The sequence below is a fragment of the Rousettus aegyptiacus genome, unplaced genomic scaffold (assembly GCF_014176215.1).
Source record: "Rousettus aegyptiacus isolate mRouAeg1 unplaced genomic scaffold, mRouAeg1.p scaffold_m13_p_10, whole genome shotgun sequence".
NCBI classification, from domain to species: domain Eukaryota; kingdom Metazoa; phylum Chordata; class Mammalia; order Chiroptera; family Pteropodidae; genus Rousettus; species Rousettus aegyptiacus.
In genome coordinates, this window is record NW_023416285.1 from 904118 (window position 1) to 926946 (window position 22829).

The 22829-nt window shown below is 57.3% G+C and overlaps 1 protein-coding gene across 1 annotated transcript in view; it reads right to left on the minus strand.

Moving 5' to 3' along the window:
- POLN (DNA polymerase nu) overlaps positions 1-22829 on the minus strand; it is an 84987-nt gene that overhangs the window by 9420 nt on the left and 52738 nt on the right. Inside the window, exons 17-21 of the mRNA XM_016159234.2 lie at positions 22030-22141; positions 9005-9087; positions 3901-4032; positions 1371-1481; positions 549-627 (exon numbers count right to left, since the gene is read on the minus strand). Of these exons, the coding sequence (XP_016014720.2) occupies positions 549-627; positions 1371-1481; positions 3901-4032; positions 9005-9087; positions 22030-22141 (517 nt within the window). The remainder of the gene's footprint in view (positions 1-548; positions 628-1370; positions 1482-3900; positions 4033-9004; positions 9088-22029; positions 22142-22829) is intronic.

The following is a 22829-nucleotide window of genomic DNA, read 5'->3' on the forward strand; positions in this document are numbered from 1 at the left end:
CAGGGAGCCAGTGCGGCAGGGACCCGAGAGCCATGGCCCAGTCGGAGCCCCGAGCTCCAGTTGTGTCTGGGCACAGGCTTGGGGGGCAGGGACGGCCACAGCAACCGACTGGGTGGGCGGCAGTAATGAGGTTGGGGTGGTGGCAGTTTGGAGCCCCCACGTCCTGTTTGAGGCACAGTGGGGTCCACCCACCTCCCGGTGGGCAGCTGCTATGCCCGACGGGGCCAGGCGCCCGGAAAGGAGGGCCTGGGAGGAGCCTTCTGCACCAGGCTGACCTTGAGGGACCGCGCGGCGCCGAAGGTCAGTGGCCTGCCATCCCCGCGTCAGCCACGGCAGGCCCTGGGCCCTTCCAGGAGAGCTCAGAGGCGCTCGGGCTCAAGGCGGTCCCTTTGCTGGGGGTGCGATCTTGTGGGAATCGTGACCCAGACCCAGGGTGGGAGCCTGGGAGGTGGGTGGGTGTGGGCTGGCCCCAGAGCGGCAGGCCTTGTGGGCCCTGGGAGGGGCAGGCGCATGCGGATGCTCGGCCGGGGAGCCTGGTGCTCACTGACCTGGCCGTCAGGGTCGGGGAAGAGGCCACCGCAGCGAAGATGTGGACCATGGCCATCTTGCAGAGGTCTGCAGCTGAGCCTGTGGGCACAAAACCTTCTGCTTCCTGGGCAGTGCGAGGCCCAGGCCCCAGCGCCTGCCTGCACTGCCTGCCCAGGCCGCTGTCTTAGCTCTCTATGCTATATACTCATGACCCCACAGCCAGCAGGTCACGACACCCCAGATCGACCGTCTCATGGGGCCACATGTGTACAGGGGCCTCTGCTTGGGTCTCAGGCTGAGATTACTGTGTGACCCGGACATATTCTCACCTGGAAGCTCGACCAGGTGAGACCCACTTTTAAGGGACCTCAGCCTGTTGGTGCTGGGGGCTGTGGATGCCAGGGGCCATGCGAGCCGGGGCCAAGGGTGCTGGGGGCTGCGGGAGCTGAGGGTGTACGGGGTTTGGTGCTTGCTTGAACTCTTACACCTGCCACGCATGAGGGGCACAACAGAGAGTCCCAGGCCATAGTCGAGGGTACAAGCTGCAGGCTTGACCTTGTGCTGGCTGGACACTCTCCTAGGGCCTCGGTCCCCCTTGGCAGACACAGGGAGAGCCCTGCTCCAGCCTGCCTCCGGGGGGGAACGTCACACTTATACAGATGGCCACGTGCGGGGCACCTGCCACCTTCGGGCGCTGTTCCACTGCTGCCTCCTGACAGTCACTGCCAGGGGGGACAGGAGGAGGAAATACCGTGATGACGATCTGGTGTCACCCGGCCCTGCAGCTGCCAAACACCCGAGAAGCAAATGGACCCGACGGGCAAGCCAAGGGCTCTGCGCACCTTGCACCACGAAGTTCACCGCCTGTCGCTCTGCCTGTGCCCGGAGCTGCGGGTCCCGCTCACGGATCCTTGGCAGATGTCTCCTTCTGCCCATGACGGACACCACGTAGCCTGGTCGCCCGAAGGAAAAGCAGCATGAGAGGCAGACAGAGGAAGGCAGTGTGGAGCCCTGGCGGCCGGGGCTTCCCTGACTCGGGCCAGGGGCCAGGCAGGCCTCCTCCCGCTGCGGCCCTGAGCCGGGCACCGCTGGGAGCTCGTCCTGAGGCCTCCTGGCCTGCAGTGGGAGACACGGACCACAGCAGGGTGGCCTCTGCTTGGCCGTGGCACATTTCTGCACTCCTCAGCTGGATTCCCAGAACGGCACCGCCACTCCAATGCCCCTGGCGTGGACAAGGGCTCGGTGGGGCGGGCTGCAGTGGAAGAGGCGGCAGCCTTGGCCTTTGCCAATTTTATGAGAGACGTGACTGCGTGGACACACGGGGAGTGGCGGAGCCCTCCGGCTCGCCTGCTTCGGCCGGCCGGTGGGGCTCACGCCACCCTGCCACGCCTGGCTCCCAGCGGCTGACGCGGCCTCACTGCCCCCACCTGGGGTCCTCCCTGCATCCCACCTTCAGCTACGGAGCTAACGCCCGTCACCTCTAGGCCGCTTCCCAGGGGCTGGCTCCGACCTGTCTCCCACAGCTGCCGGATAACGGATAACGAACCCCAGGCTCCTTCCGCTGGAGGAGCGCCACGCAGGGTCTGGCCTCCGCTCCGGCCCACCTCCCGGCCCATGCTGGGCGCCACCCTTGGCCGTGGTTTGGCTGGGGTGGGCGTTCCCCAGGGGTCTTGTCCGCTGCTCAGCACCTGGGTGCCCTGCTGCCTCCCACACGCAGCCCCGTCTTTGACACTGCCGGAAGGCGCTTGCTTACCCGTGGGTTACCTGTCCCCCTGGATCGCAGCCCCAGGCCAGGCAGGACACGGTGCTGGCATTCGACAAATGTTTGGGGGAGGGTTTAATGATCGCTTGAGTATTTCCTTACAGTGTCTGCCCAGAAGTGCAGTTCCTGGGTCAAAGGGCATGCGGACGTCACATCTGGACACGGGGTGCCCCATGGCCCTTCAATAAAGATCCGTGCGAGGAGAGAGGGTCTGGCTCTGGGTCTCCGCTGCCCAGGGCTGGGTCGCAGCCCAGTGCCGCCTGCTCACTGTGGCACCGGGTCACGACACTACCCTCTTTTTAGAGCTGCAGCCAGCACCACATACGTTACTTTATGGGAAGCCACCAAAATCGCGCCTGGCCTCTGGCGAGTGCTGCATTTCCGTTGTGTTTCTGTCTGCAGTGGCCCTGGCTCCATAAACTCATCAATACTGGGTTCTATCGCTATTTTAGCATTTAAAAATTGACAGCATTGTGCTTTTCTCAAGTGTGGGGCTCCTGGCGCGTGGATGGTCAGGGCTTCTGGGGTTTCAGTGAGGACACGGGAGGCTGCGGGCACAGGCCCGGCCGTGCAGGCCTCTGTGGGGCTCGCCCCCCAGGCCCGGGGAGCCCAAGGCGCGCCCTGCACAGGGCTGAGTGTGCCTGGCACACACACAGGCTCCTGCACTGGCTGGTGTCTGGACACGCAGTCGGGCCCAGGAGGAGACTGTGGAGCGGCCACCCCGGAACCCGGGCTTTTGGGTGGGCTCCAGAGAGAAGGGCCATCAGCAGCCCCTCCTGGGAGAGTTCAGGAGAGCGTGGCACCGAGAGACGTGGGAGTCGGCGAGGACGGCGAGGCCCGCGAGGCGGCCGCCCCTGCCGGCCTCCCCTGGAGCGTGCGCCCCGTCCTCTTTCCTGTCCTCCGCATGATGTTCCGCTCTTTTATTTCCTTCCTTCTTCCTTTCCTCTGCTGCTCTTCTCCAGATGTCTCGTGTTGAACACAAACCACCTTTTTTTCTTCTTAAAATACTTTAAAATATTCCTTCACCTCTAGTGCAGCGCCAGCTTGGCCACGTCCCGGTTTTTCATGTGACATGCTTCTACTGTCATTTAGTTCTAAAATGTGCAGCTTTATTGAGACTTCTTTTTTAATCCTAAATCATTCAGGAGTGCAATAAATTTCCAAATAGACAGATGGGTGGATAGCCACACACATACATGTAAAGCTACCTTTTTAATTTACTGTGGTCGCGGAACACGTTCTATTTGATATCGTTTGAAATCTGTGACCAAGCTGTGAAGTCGTCACATTCCACGCGCTTTTCTAAGAACATATGTCCTGTTTTTAGGTGCAGGATCTTACTTCTCTTCGTCTGTCTGCCCACTTATCACATTCTAACTCAAGCTGGTTAACTCTGTGGCCTCACGCACAGCCTGGCTCTGGACTCTTGTCAGGCGGAGCCTTTTGGCCCCATTCATCCAGCAGGGCTGGACAATCATGAGGCCCTGACCCTCCCTCCCCCCAGGCTTCACCGCCCCCCACCCCCATCTGCCTGGCTGCCCGCTGCTGGAGCAGCCACTGCGTGGGAGCGGGGAGGTGCCCGCCGGTGGCTCCGGCAGCTGCCGGCTTACCTGTCTGGTGACACCGGGCAATGGTTGCTTGAGCGAAGTCCTTGATTTTCTTGTACTTCTGCAAAAAGCTCTCCAGAAACCGGGTGGCTTCCTGAACGGAAACGCCAAGGCAAGCAGCAAGCCGCTCCTTACCTGCGCGAGCAGAAACGCCACAGTCAGGAGCGGCCCCAACCCACACCCAGGGCGCACGGCAGTGGCCGAGGCTGTGGCAGACTCGGTGAGTCAAGGTGCAGTCGGCGCCACCACTGTCTTCTGGTTGGTCGGGATGGTGCTGGCTTTTGGCTTCACAGCCGAGCGCAAGGTGCTGGCCAGCCTGGACTGGGGCCTAGTGATCGGGCATTTGCTCCAGTGTGGGCCGAGGGCCTGCCAGGGGTGGCAGGTGAAGCCGCGAAGGAAGCAGAGGCAGCGTGCGCTTGGCCTGTCCAGAACTGCAGGAAGCTGCCCGGGGCACAGGGGAGGGGGGGAGGGACGCACAGCTTCTCTGCCGATGAACAAATGTCACCCAGGCTTCCCTGTCCCGGGATTTTTATTGCGAGACACTTTCGTCCAGACCCACATTTGGGTCCTAGAGGACACAGGTATTCCTGTGAAGCCTCTCACTGCAAGGTCTCTGGTTGGGGCAGCACCCCGAGTTCCAGGATAGCACCCCGAGTCCCATACAGCTTGCCGGATGCGGGTGCTGGGACCACACAGATGGGTCTGGGTCCAGCTCCGTCCCCATGGGAGGTTCTGCGTGGCCTCGGGGGAGCCGCCCGACCTGCAGTAGCTCCGGTTCTTCGCCTGTGCATTTGGAACACTAGTCCTCATCCCCAAGGGCTATCGGGGGGTGGGGAGGGCACGAACCGAGGCAGGTAAGGCTCTAAGCAGACTGGCCCGACTTAGTACTCAATGTGGAGTCATTCTCATTTTCCTCCAGAAAAAATAACTTAGATAGGAACGAGGAGCCCATGAAGACAGGCCCGGGGCCTGGCTGGACAGCAAGGTCACGGGTGAAGCCCAGGCCTCTGAGCGACTACATCGTTGGAGGGGTCCCCAGAGGGACGAGTGGCTGAAGATCTGAATCCTGGGAGAGCGCGGCCACGACCAGGAGTGGGCTTGCTGCCTCCACGCCGGGTCAACTCTGGGGCCACCTCTGGGGCCACACTAGAGGGTACCCTGAGGGCCTCTGGACAACACGGCCTAGAAGCCTCAGCCCAGAAGTGGGTGGGGTGTGACGGCCAGAAAGGAACTGACCTGTCCTCTCCTCAGCCAGCCACTCTGGGGCCCGGCTAGAGACGCTTTTAGGGGTTCCGGACAGAAAGAGTGTTTGCGTTGTGGGAGAGTGAAAGGGCGGATGTTTGCTTCCACAGCTTGGCCAGGAAGAGTGGAAAAGGTGGGGGTGTCCTGTAGCGCACAGAGGTTCTCCCGGAAGAGGGGGCTTTTGGAGGCCCCAGGCCTTCTCTGCCTATCCATCTGGCTGGGAATGAAAAACTCTGTTAGGGGCGCCACAACCTAAACGGGCCCTTAAGGGTTAAGGATAAAACATGCTGGGCTTGGGCTTCACAAGAACAGAAGACAAATAGCAGCTCAGCAGCCCGTGACACCAACATGTTTGTACAGAGAACTCTGAGAACTTCCTTTGTTTTACACCACCTGTGCTTGACCGATCAGTACATGACCAGTACCCCCTTTCCTCTTCTTTCCTTCCACTGCCCCTTGTCCCCATAGCACCAGCTGAAGACCAATTATATTGTGACAAGTCCCTTTTGCTTGCCCCCCTTTGTTTTTGCTGTATAAATATAGCTGCTTTGCAAAATAAAATTTGAGGCTTGATCAGAATACTGTCTTGCCTCCACTCTTTTCTCTCGTCCGTGTTACCCCTCTTTTCTTTAGGTTGGGTTCTCCTCGGTTCTCCCACCAAATAACCGGTCCCGCGGGCGGGACAAAACTCCGACTCTCCTTTCAGGGCTTGTTAAGAGCACGCGATGGCTCCATGGACACATCGTACTGAAGTTGTGGATTTGCAGCTCTTCCCTCCACAACGCTCCACTCGCCGCCCCTCGGCGCCGGCTCCGGGGAAAACTCCTCCGGCTTTCAGGAAGGGACAGAGGGCGGCTCGACACTCCCAGCAGCTCTGGCTCCTGAAGCCTCGAGTCTTCTCAGCTGAACCCCTTTTCATGTCTAATCTGCTGTTAAGCCTGGGCAGCCCCAGGCAACATTTCTGATATTGCAATTTTCAGTTTTGGTTTCCATTTGGTTCTTTTTATTTTCTGAGATTCCCTATTTTTTTTCATTCATTATAAGCATATTTTCCATTAGATCCTTGAACATAGTTGTAATCGTGGCTTTAAAATCCTTGTTTGCTAATTCCAACCTCTGGGTCATCTCATTGCCTTTCCTCTTGAATATGAATCAGGTTTGGATTGTATCCTAGATATAGTGAATGATGTGTTGTAGATAATCTCGATTCCGTTATGTTTTTCTGAGGAATACTGACTTTTTTTCCCTCTTAAGGGGACAGTTAATTTGGCTAAAGTCACACTTCAAACTTTGCCCCTCTGCACTGGGCGAGCCGAAGCCGCAGAGCAGCTCTCGTCGCCTTAGCTGGGCCGTGCGGAGTCTGCCCCAGCCATGCCTCGTCAGGGGTCAGTCCGAGGTCCGGGCGGAGCTCACACTCAGGCTCTCGCGTGCTCCTGTGGCCCTCTCCTTTTGGAGATTTCTCCCTTTACCTTCCAGAGTCTCTGTTTGCCCTGAATTCCACCTCTGGTTCCTCGAGCCGGTAGGACTGCGGGTTTCTGCCTGCGGTGCGGCCTCCCCCAGCGCTGACTGAAGCTGCTGTCAGGTGAAGAGCTACTAACGGGGAAACTCGCCCTGTGCCCCTCCTGCCTTCCACGTGGCGACCTATCTCTAGTTTCTGTCTGCTTCGGTCACTTTGCAGAGCCTTCAGGCAGTTGCTCATCACGTCTTTCCGCAGTTCAGGGCTGACATCTGTGAGAGGGTGGTCTGACAGGAGCTCCTTGGCCGGTACAGGAAGCCACACTCCTCAGCATCTATGGCTGAGAAAGAATCCCCGTCCTTCCTTCGGGGGAGCCGCTGGGCTACCTGAAGGGCAGAGGTTGGCCAAGGTCTCGGTGCCTGAAGGAAGCCGTTCGCAAGAGGAGCAGATGACGCGGCTACTCCAAACGCGGCCGCCGGAGCCGCAGGGTCCAGTCAGCTCTCCGGGCCCTGGATTCTCCCCTTGCCAGTGGCGCTGTCACGCTCAAAGGCCACTGTCCTCCCTGCCCCCAGGAAAGATGGCTTTCGGTTCTGCAAAGGCTTCTGTCCCCTGCTCCTTGTAGACTGGCGGCTTCTTTTCACGAATTTCCTGCACACTGCGGTTCAGTTGGCCAGGTTTCTGCCGTTTAGGCTGTAACCACGTGCAGGCTGTCCGCTCGCGAGGAGGGTCCCCTTGGAGGGGCGACGAGGCTCTCCCTGCTCTTAAACCCTGTGTGGACACACAGCCTGCCTTTTCCCACAGACGGCTAATCACACCCTGTGCGTGTGCGCTGTGCCCGTCTCCGCTCTGAGGGGGCCCTTGCGCCCTCCCCTCCACGCGCTCCTCCGCCCCGCGCAGAATCGCTGCTTCTCGCCCTTGCTGACAGCGAGTGCCTGGCACACGCTGGGCCTCTAGGGACGCTGGCTGGTCTGACGGGAACAGACCAGACTAAGTCCTACGGGCTCGTCGAAACTCAGCGTCGGCGCTGCTGCTCTGGGCGGTGTGGCCAGCTCCCCCCTCGCAACCCCCCCCCCCCCAGGGCCCCGGCCAGGGGGCCAGGGACAGCGGGGCGCACCGGCGAGGGGCAGGGCAGTGGAGGGCCGGGCTGCGGAGGGCAGAGCGCCGGAGGCCGGGGGAGGTTTGGAAAGGGGCACTCGGCAGACAGGGGCCCGCCGCCCCCGTGCCCCCAGGTCCTCATGGCCTCCTGGGACCCCCCCTGGATTGCGGGCAGACCTGCCACTCGCTTCTAACAGACAGAACAGGCGGCGGGGCCGAGAAGCACGTGATTGTGCCTACGTTGCTAAGAGCGGCTCTTGGCTGGCCTCTCCCTCCCCTGCTGGCCGGAGCCACCTCGTTGGGAGACCCCCATGGAGAGAGTTGGGGGAGCCGACAGCCGGCAGGAGACTGAGTCCGCAAGTGCATCCCCCGCGGAGCCTCAGCTGAGACCACGGCCCCGCAGAGGACCCGGCCACGCTGTGCCCAGACTCCTGGCCCGTAGAACCTGTGAGATAATTCGTGTCACAGAGCTGTACTGGCTCCAGGAAGGCTGGGAAGGGGACGGCTGAGTGAGGAGCTGCAGGCACGGGGGGCGCGGGTTCTAGTTCAGGGGCGGCCCGTGCGGAGCCCTGCGTTGGGAGCCGGCTGGCCGGGGCGAGGCGGGTCCCAGGCCGTCACAGCGAGTCACTGCCAGGCCCGGAGGAGGCACAGGTCGCTCTTGCACATGCTCGACCACGCACTGGCCCACACACACGTTCTTGCTCTGGACGCCCGTTCAGTTCTGCGGCCTTTCCTTTGTCGAGGAGGGTCCCCACGCAGCAGGACGAAGTCCCCCAGGGTCTTTGCAGAAGTCCCGCTGTTCAAAGCCGTGCCGAGCCATGGGAGAAGGAGGTCCATGCAGGCCTGGCCACAGCCACGTGGACGCTTCCCTAAGGAGGGCTGGCCACAACCTCTCCCGAGGGACCATCAGGCCCTACTGAGTCAGCATGATGGAGAGGGAGAACAGGATGCGAAAGCCCAGACAGCCCAGGTCAGAGAGTCGCAGGGTGCGGAGAGGGAGGGAGCAGGGGCCTCCCCGGGGCTGGAGGAGGGGAGGGCAGGCGGGGAGGGTGAGGGCGGGGGTCTCCCTGAGCCCCTCACAGCACACGAGCACCCCGCACGCCCGGTGACACCACTCCCGGCTGGGTGCCTTGGTGGACGCTGCTTCTGCACCTCTGTCCTCCCACTCGAAAGGTCGACGTGAGCACGGAGCGAGCGAAGGGCCGCGAGGGGTCTGACTGGTGTCTGGTGCATGACAAGTGTCATCGGTGTTGGTGCAAACGGCGCACAGGGACGCACAGAAGGCGCTCCACGCCACGCGCAAACGCAGCCCACCTGCCCCGTAGACCACGGAGTACACCACCTTCTTGGTCTGCTCTCTGTCCGAGTGCGTGACGCGCTCAGCGGTGACATCCCTCCTGCACGGGAAGAGGCGAGCTGTCAGGCTGTCAGGCGCGGGGAGGCCAACCCGCCACCCCCCGCACTGTTTCCTCTGGCGCTTCTTAACCGTTGCAGAGTTGGGCCTGTCGTGCAGGTGGGGCACACATTCCGTGACGGCGGCGTCCACCTGGCACAGGCCCCCACTCAGATGCTGGCAGGGGCCAGAGCGGCCGCAAACCCAAACCAGGCGGCGCTCTTGCTAGCCCGGGGGGAAAAAAGCCTGCCCCTGGCGCCAGAGTGTCCGGGTGCCAGAGTGCTGGGTGCTGGGTGCCAGGGTGCTGGGGTGGGTGGGCTGCTCCCAGCGCCTGGCCTCGCTTGGCCTTGGCTCCCGCAGATGGGGGTGCTGGGCTGAGCCCGCCACCTCGGCATGTGGCCGGGAAGAGGAGCCTGGCCCAGTCCTGGGCCCCTGAGTGACAGCCCTGAGCCCAGCCGCCAGCCCCAGCTGAGAGCCGCGGCTGTCTGCGCCCCTCCCCACAGGCCTGGGGCGCGGGGCTCCCTGAAGTCCCCAGGAGCCACAGGCCTGGCACGCCCTGGCAGCCTGAAACCTGGCCCTGCTTCTCCGCCCAGCCCAAGCCGGCAGGGCCCCCCGCCTGCCTCAGCTGTCGGCTCCGCTCCACGAGGCTGCAGGCTCCTGACCCCCGAATTCCAGAGCAGCGCCTGCCCTCGCCTGCCCCAGGGAGCTCGGTCCTCAAGGGCCCCAGACAAAGGCAACTCTTAGCGGGAAAAGTCGGCTGGCTCCCTCGGGAGCCAGGGCCAACCGTGCAGCGCTGGGCACACGGATGCGGAGTCCGAGGGGCTGGGGCGAGTGGGCACGGCGCACGCCCTCCCGCTGGCCGGGCTGTCTTTCCCAGGACTCGGCGCCCGCCCGGCCGGAGCCATTCACTGGTTCCCAGAGGTCAGGCAGAGCTGCTTCGAACAGCTTTCGCTCGGCGTTTCGAACCTCCCTTTCGGGGCACAGGCCGCCGGAGCCGCCCGCTCCGCGTGTCCCCACGTCCCCCGGCTCGCGGGCCGGGACCGCCTGACCGCCGCGCTCCAACGCGCTCCTCTCCCTTTCGGCTCTTCCTGCCCTTACGCTGTTTCGCCCCCTTGCTGATCTCGCCTCCTGAACAGCTATGTTTAGATAAGAAGCAAAACCCCGAACGCTCCCGTACGCTGAACAAACGCACGACGCCTCCGCCCGGCCTGTCACCAGACACCCTCGCAGCCCACCTAGGAAACCCCGCGCCTGCTCCGAACCTGCTCAGGAGAGACCCTGGTGATAAGCTCACGAAGACGGGCATTCCCCGACCGCCCAGGGCCACCCGCACTGTAGCGATGCCTCAGTTCAAACAGGTGGATCTGGTGACAGACCGTGGCGGGGGTGGGGGGGAGTGGGAGGCATTCTGGAGCAGGGCGCCCCTCAGCCGAACCACACAGGCGACCGCCCCTCAGCGTGTGGATGGAGCTGGGGAGTCATCTAAGGAGGCAGCAGTGAGCTCTGCCCACACCTGCTTCTTCCCAGAGAGCCACCTTGTGACTCCAACAGCCCAATCGACAGATAGATGTTGTGGACATGGATCAAACGCCACGCTCTGATGAGAGAGCAGCTTCTTCTCGAGCACACGCAGCTTTACAATAACCTATCGCATCTCAGGGCGCACAGAAAGCGTGCAGCCGTGGCACGAAGTAGAAATGTTAAAATAGCACTCCGATCGCAGTGCAAGAAAACGAGAAATTAAAGACAAAACCCGCTCCTCTCCTTAGAAATAAAACAGACAACACTCCTGTCATACCACTTTTGGGTGAAGAGAAATACAAACAGAAATCACATAATTTCTAACGACAACACTGTATGTCAGAACCGATGGGTTATATGTGAAGCAGTGAGGAAATTTCATAGCCCTAAACGCCTGTATCAATAACACTGAGGAAATAAAAGTAAACGGATTAGGTTGGAACGGCACGAACGCGAACCGAAAGGACGCGCGAGGGAGACAACACCTGGAGGAAAGACCTGCGCCGCGCGGCGGACGCGGCGAGGGGCAGCGGCTGGAGGTACGCGGCGCGGGAAATGCCCGAAAAATTACCTCGCGCAACTCCGTGCAAGTGAATTTGAAAATCTAAGTGAAATGGACAATTTCTTATGAAAATAGTTATAAAAACTGACCGTAGTAGAGGTGAAAGTTAAACAGACTGATATCCACAGAAGACATACAGAAAGTTGTTAAGGAACTGCCCACGCGAAGCACCAGGCCCGGACAGCATCAGAGACCAGAGTCCCCGTGCTGCATGAAATTGTTCCAGAGTGTAGAAAATGAAGAAAAACTTCCAAATTTAATTGATTAAGCAAGAACAATAGTAATACCAAAACATGATAATGAGACTGGAATAAAGGGAAATTATAGACCTATACCTCCTGTGAGTATTGATTGGTGTAATAATGCTAAATAGAATATTGGCAAATAGAGTCCGATACTACACTGTGAAAATCGTACACCACGTCCAAGCAGAGTTTATACCAGGAAAGCAGGGTTGGTTCAATGCTAGGAAATCTATTGATATATTCACCGTATTAATAAGACTAAGGAGAAAATTACATCATTATCTACGTAGTTGTTAGGAAAAAACCATGGCAAAATTCAACACCTACTCCTAATAAAATTCTCGAGAAAACAGGAATAGGCGGATTCTTCCTTAAAATTATAAAATGAAGCACTTCGACCCTGAAGCCAGCCTCTTCCGGGAAGCGGCAGAGGCTTCCTCGCTGAGGTCAGACACAAGGCCAGGATGCCGCTCCCTCCACCGCCATTTAGCATCATTCCAGAAGGATCAGCCAAGTAATCAGAGGCCCAACATTTAGAAAATTAAAAACCTTCTCCAGTGGCAGATGACATGACGATATTCTTGGAAATCCCTAGAGAATCAAGAATAAGCTAATTCATCGAGGTAGCAAGAAAGAACATTAACACAACAGGTCCACGGCCTCCATGTAGACACATGGTCACTGCGCAGAGGCATAACGGAAGAGAAAATCCGATCCGCAGCATCGATGAAGCAGACAAAGTACTCAGGAATGAAGTACGTGGGCAGAAATGTGAGGAACCTGTGTAAAGAGACTGTCAAAACCCCCTGGAAGCCGCGAGGAGACCGGACCACACGCCAGGCACCGCTCGCTCTTGACTGACAAGGGGCAACAGCAACACGTCGGCTTTCTCTGCGTTAATTTGTGAATTTAAACTTTGTTTCTAACCAATGAAAATTATAAAGAAAAATTAGGCCATACAAAAAATCTCACAGTAAATGCAGAAGAGTCGAGTTTCCTACCAGCAATGAGAGGAAAAATTAAAGTGCTGCATTCACAATAGCGATAAAACCCCAAACACCTGACGATGTTTCAGAAGGTGCCAGGTCTTCGTGAAGGAAGGGACCCTAAGGGACACAGAGGAGACAGGCCCTGCGCGTGGGCGGGAGAAGGCCACACTGAAAAGGTGTCACAGCACCCACGGAATTTGGGAGTCAAAACTTTACAGAGTGACCCCAAAGTCCATCTGGACAACAACCCCGTTGAGAACCGTCACGACGATGCCAGAAGGGTGAACGGGGAGAGCGTAATGGTGGGATCAGACAGGGAGAGCCCGGGGCCGACGGCGGCGTGAACACGGAACACGGGCGGCCGGAAATGGGCCGCGGAAGACACAAGGGCGTGGCCTGCGATTCGGCGCTGCACGTCGATGTCGGGCGGCAGTTGATTAGTTATTTGGAAAGTTATGAAGTTAAAAGTCTGTTTCGTTTCATACATGAAAATAAATTAGAGACGAAGTAACATACAAAGAGGCATTATGAGGGGATGAGGACTAAATATCTGTATAAAACTGCTCAGGAAGCCACGGGGCCAGCTGGTGGCTCCAGGCCTCGGTGCAGGACAGGGAAAGGGTGGGCTGGGGTCTGGGTATTCCATGCGCCACGCGGGGACGGCTAGTTTGCTGTGTTGGAGAAAATCAAATTAGATCTTAGTTTTCATGTGTCCACAAAATCAGAATCAAGATGGATTAAAAGCCTACACGGGAAAAAAAAAAAGTAAATCTTAAAGTTAAGGAAAACAATGAATGATAAGGTGGTCTACATCACAATTTTAAAATCCTGCATGACAAAAAGGATCCTAAAAATTAAGAGGCAATTAAAAACAATGCACTAGGCTTATAAAGGAGAAATAGAGTAACAGCCAAAATATATACAGAACCTCTGAAAGCTGATGAGAACAATAATCTGATAGAAAACTGGACAGAAGATGTAAACAGAAAATTTTAGCAGTGGCAATGAGAAGGGCTCATTAATAGAACATATAAGCCCTGTAAAATGCACATAAAGAACACGGGACGTCACTCTCCACGGAGCAGGCCGTGAAGTCCGCCCACACCCAGGAATGACGAGGACACAGGTTCTGGCTCGCAGCCAGGGCGGCTGCCCGAGGGGCCTCTGCAAAACTGACCCCGCAGCTCCAAGAAGCAGAGACACTGGTCTCAAGCCCAAGCCAGACCCCTGGGGGCTCCACGCGCCCGAGGGTGCGCCCGACCCGACAGCAGCACCCACGATGCTTTCCGCTGACCAGGCCCACGAGGCTGGCAGAGGATAGTCTGGTGTCAGAGACACCGAGCTGCAGAGTGGTACCGGGAGCCGCCCACGCGGGCTCTGCCACCTCTAGGACTTCCAGTTTGGGACAGCACCCCTCATCAGGTGGTGCAAGGACCTCCCTCCTGCCCCCCACCTTATGACCCATTCCCTGGTTCCCTGCTCAGTGACCACAGCAGGATGTAAACGCCCCCTTGCCGGGGTTCCTGGCGAAAGTGGCAGATTAGTCACACAGGTCTGCCTGCCCCCTCCTGGAATTCCACTAAAATACAGCAAAGGACTCGAAAGGTGTGAATCTGCAAGGAGAAGGGGACAGGAGAGGGACCGCCAGCAGCGAGAGGTCCCAGTGCATTCCGGACGGGGCGGGGAGGGCCAACGCACCGTGTCTGGGAACCCACGCGGGCGATGGGGTGACGGGGTGACGGCAGAGGGGGTACGGAGGGCTCGGGAGTCGGGTACAGCCCAGGGCCAGGGAGCGACCAGGGGCTGGGCGAGGAGCAGGGCGGGGGACAGGGTGGCAGAATGCCGAAGTGCCGTCTGGGACTCGGCACCCGGCACCCACCCAAACGCACCCAGCCTGCGTCTGGCTGGGCACCTTCTCTCCACAGGGACGGTCACGACGATTACTACAATGGACCAGAGGATTTGCTGCTGAAATCGGTGGCCCTAGAAGTGACCTGCGTGTTGGGGTGCTTAGGGGTCCTCAGGGGGCTGCGCCCCAGGGCCGGGCCATGGTGCCGCGAGGCCCACCGGCCAATGATCTCTGCTCGCCCAGTTGACCCTGCATCACCTCCCTGAGCGGTGAGCGGTGACTCTGAGGGAGCCGGGGCACCCCATGTTCCCTGCAGTGGGTCTTGACGAGCTCCCCACACCCTCACGGTGCTGGATCCCGGCCATGGTCATGGCTCACGGTGGCCCCGGAAGACACAGGCACGTGGAAGCCCCTCCTCAGGCTCATCTCTCTGGAGCCGCCCACCGAAGCGGTGTGGGCAGTTAGCCCGTCACTCCCTATTCCTAATCTACATAAACATACAGAGAGCTCTGCGCCCCGCCCCGGGGTCACCTCTTCCAGGCGGGAGAAGAGGAATCGTGCACTTTCTTGACGCCCCAGCTTAGGAGTCACACGCGTCACTGCTGCTTCATTTTATTAGCCAGAGCAAGTTGCACACCCAAGGCTGACATCTGCTGGGCAGGGGAGCAGCACCTTCCCCAGACAGAGGGGTGCCCGCGACGCTACCGCATCTGCCTTACAGGGAGCATCTCAGGAAAGCACCCAAAAGTCTGAAGCAGAGGAAAAGCGAATACATTCTAGAGCGGAAAATTCTTTTTCAAACTTCAGTCTGAAAATACCGAGTTGGATGCATGGCTGATAAGGACTGTGTTTCATCTGCATTCACCTGTAAAACTTAGGAAGCCACCCGATCAGGCGGATACGTCATGATCACGGAAAAGAAGGATGCCTCCGCGGGCGGCCCGCAGTGTCCTCCGGGCATCTGGAAACGCTGACCCGGCGCCGGCTCCTGGGGTCGGTCCCGGCTCTCTGGGCCTCAGGCTCTCATTGGTCAAGTCGCGGCTTCACAGGTGATTGCTGAGACTTCTCCAGGTCTCCATTTTTAGATATGACCTATACATTCTTAGAGTTTCGTCAAGGATATTGCTAGCCTCTGAAAACATTACTAAATATTTCAGAATATACCATCCAGTTGCCTTTTTGCTTTTCGTGTTTCAAACACTGAGGCAATTACCCGAAGCAAACATTTTCGAGAGTGGATTTGACCTTGCTGCTTTTTTACCATGTGCTATTCTAGTCCTCTGTATGGAACATCAAAACCATTTCCACAGCAACTAATTACAGTATAAGTCACAGTGTTGGATTATCACTGCTGGTGGGGAGTTACAAGGAACCACCACGCAGATATTCAAAGCTTCTTGTTTTTGAAGCCCTGCCAAGAACTAATACGAGTTAATCAAGAGCAGGAAAGACACACAATAGCCGATGTAGACATGAACTTTGCAGGATAGCCTGACGAGTGATTAGCGCGACGTGAATCTGAAGAGAATTATTTCGTGCCTGATACTCAAACCTTTTCCAGAGTTGGCTGCGCACGCTCGTGTGGGCGCACTTCTGGCTTTTCTCTTCAATCCCGTCGTTCCCTGCGTCTGCCCATCTGCCAACACTACGCCCTCTCGGTTACTACACATTCCGCGTTAATATCAGGTGGTGATGCTCCCTGACTCGACAGGAATTGACATTTTTTGTCAAGACCATTTTAGCTCTTCTAGGGCCTGTGCCTTTTCATGTTTTATAATACGCTTGTCTATTTTAAAGTTTACTCGGGTTTTAACAGGGATTGTATTAAGCCTGTGGATCAGTTTAGGGAGAACTGACACATTTACTGTGTCGTCTTCCTCTCCATGAACCTGGTGTCTCCATTCATTGTATCTTTAATTTCTTCCATCGGCGTTTTGTAAGTTAATGTTTCATCTTCGTTAGTGTTTCGCGATTTAGACACAGACGTCCTGTGCATATTTTGTTAACTGTACCCTTAAGCACTTCGTTATCTTTGGAGTGACTGTGAATGGTACTGCACGTTTAATTTCGGTGTCTGCATGTGTGTTGTCAGTTTATGGACACCCAACTGATCTCTGCATGCTGACATTGTGTCTTGTGACCTTGCTGAACTCATTTATTAGTTCTAGGAGTTAAAAAAAATTTTCTTGTACATTCTTTGGGGCTTTCTATCTAGACAATTATGTCATCTGCAAACAGAGGTAGTTTTACTTCTTCCTTTCCAATCTGTGTACCATTCATTTCATTTTCTTGCCTTACTCGTGGCTAAAACTTCAATATTCAATATTAATAAGTTGTTCTATATCTCAGCGGGGAAAGCATTCAGCCTCTCACTAGTAAATATGCTGTTAGCTGTAGGATTTTTTGTCAAGCTGAGATTGATTGTTCCCATCTCTTTCTAACTTCCTGAGAATTTTTATCATAAATGGATGCTGCACTTTGTCAAATGCTTTGTCTGGGTCCATTGATATAGGCATATTATTTTTACTCTTAGCTTGATCATATGGTGGATTACACTGATTTTCAAATATTTAACCAGTCTTGCACACCTGGAATAAATCCTACTTCGACATGGTGTGTAATTATACTTAGACATTGTTAGACTTGGTTTGCTAACATTTTGTTGAGGATTTTGCGTCTACATTTGTGAGTGATATGGGTCTACAGTGGGGTTTGTTGAATTTCATATTTACTTTGTCTGGTTTTGGGGTCAGGCTAACACTGGCATCGCAGAATAAACTGGGGTGTGTTCCCTCCTCTTCTACTTTCAGCTAGAAGTTACATGCGACGGACGTTAATTCTTTCTTTTGAATGTTAAAACATTTATTGGTCTCTTACCACGTGTCGGACACTGAGATAAATGCTTTTCCCGCTGTTATACGCATTCTGGGAATGCAGAACCAGTCTCAATGTGACTTCCCCACGGCCTTAGTTATAGGGCTGCTGCTCGGCTGGGCTTCAGATGCTTCTCCAGGTGGACTGTTCTGTAATTCAGGTGGAATTTCATGTGGGCACAGGAGGCGGCGAGCACAGCATTTACCTTCTCCACCGCCCTGACCGGAACCTTGTTTCAACTGGTGTTAATTCTTCCTTAAATGTTGGGTAAAGTACTCAGGGAAGCCTTCTGGGCCTTCTTTATCAGGAGCTTTTAAGTGACAAATTCAATTTCTTCAGTCATTCTAAAGGCACTATTAAAGTTATCTGTTTCATCTTAGCTGGTGGTTGGTAGTTTGTAGTTTTTAAGAAATTAGTCCATTTCTTCTAAAATTTTGAGCATAAAATTGTTCATAGTTTTCCGCTGTCCTTTTGATGTCTGCAGGGTTTGTACTAATATCTTCTGTTCCATTCTGGAGACTGATGATCTGTGTCTTCTCCATTTTTGTCAGCGTTCTCTATTTTTGCTAGAGCTCCTCAATTTTACTGATTTTTCAAAGAAATAGCTTTTGTTTCATTGATTATTGTTTTCCTATTTTAATTTCACTGATTTTTGCTCTTCTATTATCTTCTTCCTTCTGCTTGCTTTGGGTTCATCTTACTCACCGTTTTCAAGTTTCTTGAAGTAGACACTTAGACTATTGATTTGAAATCTTTCCTCATTTCTAATGTGAGCACTGAGTACTATTCATGTCCCTCTTGGCACTGCTTTAGCTGCATCCTTTGCCTGCGACTTTGACAAAAATATTTTGCTGTAATACTTGGTGAGCAACAGCCAGAGTAGCTTGAGCCCACTGAGCAAAAGACAACGTTTGGTGATCCACACTCAAACACTCATCTTGCACCACAGATAGATTCTTTCGTGCACGACAAAGAACATCCAGGGCGCTGCTCCAGCAAAGCACCGAGAATGCAAGAAAGCTCACGAGTGAACCAAATAAGCAAAATAGTCTCCTGGTCTAAGCAGGAACCATCTTCTCACCCTTCCCAAACCTCCGGAGAATGGGCTGGGGTATTATGAGACCTAGTACGTGCCTTAAAAATTCTATATTATCTTGTCCTAATGAGGAAAAGGGAAACGGCGGAAAGGACATCTTCTGGGAGGAAGCGCAGGAGCAGCCGGGGCGAGCGACTCGCCCCAGGTGGACTTGAGGTCCAGGCGTCGAGGGGGAAGAGAGGCAAAGACAGCGCGGTGAGAGGCTCAGCATCGGCAGTCGTCGGGGAGACGCACATCAGAACCAGAACGGCGTACCGCTCCACACCCGCCAGGCGGCTGGGATCGAGACGACAGACAGTGGAAAGCACCGGCGAGAACGCGGAAGGACTGGAACCCGCACACCACTTAGTGTGGACGGTGTGGAATTTGGGAAACCGGGGCCTCGAAAGGTCAAATACGGTTGCCACTGTATTATACATTTTTAAGTGGTTAAGACGGTAAATTTTATGTTACACTATTTTACCACAATAAAAAAAATTAAACATAGAATTGCTGTATGACCCAGCAAGTCTACTCTTAGGTCTATACCTAGGTGAAATGAAAATGTACGTCCACACAAAAACTTGTGCATAAATGTTCATAGCATATTATTCCTAACAGCCAAAAGGTGGAAACAACCCAAATATCTACCAACTGACGAATGAGTAACCAAGTGGGATGTTATTTGCCTTTCACACCGAAACATAGAGAATATTCGACTCCACATAACGGGAAATTATTCTGCCATAAAAAGAAGCGAAGTCCCGATCCATGCAGCAGCGAGGCTGGCCCTCAAACACATGTTCGGGGAAAGAAGTCAGACGCAGAAGGCCGCGTCTGTCTCACTCCATTAATACGAAATGTCCAGAACAGGCAAGAGCACAGTGACGGGAAGCGGATTAGCTGCTCCCGTGGGCGAGAGAACGGGGAGAGCTGGTTAACGGGTACGGACGGGGCTTCTCTCCGGGGTGACGGAAATGCTCTAGACTCAGACAGGGTGATGGGTGTAAGACACTGTGAACGTGCTAAAAACCACTGAGCTGCACACTTCACACGTGTGGATGCACGGTGTGTGTTACGGCTCAACTTAAAGAAGACCGGTGCCCACAGAGAAGGGCGCCCTGGGGGGCAGGGAGCAGGGCCTGGGACGGGGGTGAGAAGGGTATGTGGAGGGGATGGAGGAGCCGGGAAGGGGCCAGGAGCAGAGCGGGCGGGCTATGAGTTGGGGACCAGGAGCAGGGGAGCCAGGAGCCAGCACTGGGGCTCGGAGGCACCCAGGTCAGTGGCGTGTGGTCAGCGCAGGTCCCCGCAGAGCCCTTGACCAGGGGTGGGGGCGGGCAGGTGCTGGCTCTGGACCTCGGGGCCAGCTGCACCTGGAGGAGGGTGATCATTGTTTTAGGTGGGAGGAGTTCCAGGATTCCACCTGGAAAAAGAAACGCCTAAGCAGGTAAAATGGAAGTTTATTCAAAAAAGCAAGAAGGCGCGGGTGGCGAGAAGCCCTGGGAGTGAGTGGCCCTGTTTCGCACCTAGGGAGTGACGGAGGGCTTCAGGGGGCCAAGACAGGGTCCCCTAAAGGCCCTGGAGAGCAGCTGTCCTCTCCGGCAGAGGGGAAGGTGGACGTCGATGGTGGCATTAACGGTGCGGAGTACAAAAGCGAGCGAAGGGGACGCGGAGGGTGCCGGCCACACGGGTCTGGGCGCACCGCCGTCCTGATCTGGGCAGCAGGGGGTGCTCCCTCCCCTGGGACAGGGGCCTGTGACGCCTGGGAGGACGGCGCACCATGACGTATTGAGGCAGCGTGGAAGGGTGGGCAAGGGCCCCTGCCTGAGGACTGAGGAAGAGGGGAGGCTCTCTTCTAAGATTAAGAGAGGAGTAGACATTTGTGGGAGGTCAGAAAAGTTTGCAGCCGCTGACAAGACAGAAAGCAGAGACCTAGAGGCCGTTAAGGGTCCCCGTCAGGTGGGATGGCCCGAGCTTCTAGTGGCCTCGCTGCCACGTCACGGCTTTCTCCAGCCCCTCGACCGGGGAGGGAAGAGGTGGGGCAGCATGAGACCCAGGGGCGGGCTGATGGGGCTCAGTGGGAGGCCAAGGGGTCTGTCATGTCTCCTCATGTCTCCACTTCCCTAACGACTCATTTAGCGGCCACGACGGAGTGCCCAGGGTGTGACAAAGAGGCGGAAGGTACGCCTGGGCTGCGCCAACGGTCGCCCCACAGTGTGCTCAATGACAGATGCACGGGCATGGCCCGGGGGGACTCGAGGGGTGGGCGCAAGGCCAGTGAGGGCCAAGCTCCAAGTTCAGGGTCAGAGAGAGGGGTCCAGGCCACACCTCAGCGATGGGGCGGAGGGCCGAGTGGGTCAGGGTGGGGACCAGGTTCATGGGCGGCGGGACGGCGGGCCAGTGTGTGTGCACAGTGTAGAGAACAGGAAGGGACAGCCAGAGACCCCTGGCCCGGGCAGGGTGGCTGGGACGCAGGCGAAGCCTCAGAAGCAGGACAGTGTGCATTCGGGCTACTCACTGGTTCGCGGCGCAGACCCTCGCCGAGCCTCCCTCGCCCAGGGGAGCACGGCCAGGGCGAGAGAAGAGAAGGCGTCCGCCCCACGGAGCTGCTGACCTGAGTGACAGCGGCGAGGGTGGTGCTGGAGGGGGCAGGGCGGCCGGGTGAGCTGGTGGACGTGGACGCAGGGGAGAGCGCTTCCCAAGCCCTCGGGGGAGGGAGAGGCCGGCGTGCTCCGCGCACCGTGCACGCGAGGTGAGGCGAGTGCCAGGACCGCGGTGCCAGCGTGCTGGGGGGCAGCGGGGGGCAGCGGGGGGCGGAGGGGCCGGCACTGCACGGGACGAGGGGACGGGGGGACGGGCCGCTCTGGTGGGCTCACACGCCTTCTGAGAAGTCAGTGCCGATGACAGAGAGGTGCGCGTACGAGGGGGGAAGTGCAGGGGCTCGAGGACACAGAGGGACAGCCCCGGGGTGCGCCATCTGCTTCCGGGGTAACTCCTGGGGGTGATGAGGTGCAGGGAAGGTGAGGAGAGGCCGAGAGGGAGGGAGGCCCTGCAGCTGCTGGAGGAGGGGACCGCGGGGGCAGGAGCAGCGACCTCCCCACAGCGGCCCCGGGCCCCTCCCGTTTCTCGAGAGTCTGACTTTGTCCCAGGCACTGAGGTGCCGGCCCTGGGGAGAGCAACCCTGCCTCCCGTTCCAGCGCGGCCCTTCCCTGCGGCAGGCCCCCTGCAGCCGCTGCAGCAGCGGTGACCGTGGGATGCGGGGGGGGGGGGGGGGGGGGGCGGGCAGGGCGTGGGCGGGCAGCCCGCACCCCCCTCTCCCTCCCGCTTTGGAGACGGGCAACAGGTATGCCACAGCCATGAAGACACGCCAACGTGCTGGAACAGTGACCCGGGCCCTGGACGATGCTGTGGGGCTGCCCAGCAGAACCTGGCCGCTGCCTCCGGAGTTCTCGTAAGCCAGGGCTGTCGCTTGGCGGCTGGGGCAGCAGCATTAACGTCCACTCCGCTGTGCCGCAGGGGGCGAGCGCCCGGCTCCCCGCGCCGTGTCCCGTGCACTGGCACTCATCTGGAGGCGACGCGTGACTTGCGCTTTTAATTTTTCCCATATTTTTATTACATTCTTTAGCAATCGGCTCCTTTTCTAGTGGTGAAGAGCTATCGGTTTTCATAACTAGGAAGCTCTTGGCATCCTAGCTATCTACTCTTCTTTTCAAACAGATTAACCGCTAGAGAAAAATGTGATTCTTTCTTATGAAAATAGCCTCGCGATAACTCGGGCCTTTCATTCCTGCAGATCTGATAGCGTCGCGAGCTCGAGCTCGTGTGTCTTACCACTGCGAAGCCAGCGTGGAGAACGCGTCTCTCTCAGATTCCTGGAGCAGCTTCAGAAGCTCTGGGTCCCCAGATAAGTGCGCAAGAATGCGCAACTCGATCTGTGAAAAGTCTGTTCAGCGGAGTCCTGCATCAGCCCGGGATCCACCGGCAACGTCCCCCCTGCCGCTGCCCAGGCTCCGGCCCGCCCTCGGCCCTCCCTCCCCAGGGGGCGGCAGGGCGGCCCCCCCCATCTGCCGGGGCCCTTGGGCCACAGGGCCACTGGCCATCCCGGCGTCTGCCAGTCCTGGGCCCTGTTCTTTCTTCCGTGCGGCTGGCTGTGCCGCCGTGGTAGGCTGCGCCCGTTCACTCTGTACATGCGGATTTTAGAACGGGCCTACTGTGTGCCGGGCCGTGTGCTTGGGATGTGCTGGCAAATAAAACGGACCTCGGCCCCCTTCCTGGGGAGCTCTAGCAGGGGGATAATGTGAGGGTGTGTTAGCGGACAGGAAGGAGGCGGCTCGGGAGGGCCGAGGGCAGGACAGGGCAGCGCTGTTATCAGTGGGTGATCAGCGAGCACCTCCTGAAGGGGGTGGCACTGAGCAAAGGCAGGGAAGCAGCGAAGGAGCGAGCAGGACGATCTCTGCGGACGAGGGTTTCACACGGGGCCTGAGCCGGGCAGTTGGAGGACACCAGGGTGGCCGGAGGGAGCCCGGGCTGACAGGACGGAGAGGGGAAAGGAGGGGGCCGCGTGGGGCCGCGTCAGGCACTGGGATCTAGACGTGGGGGCGGAGGCGTCCTTACTGACTGCGCACAAACGG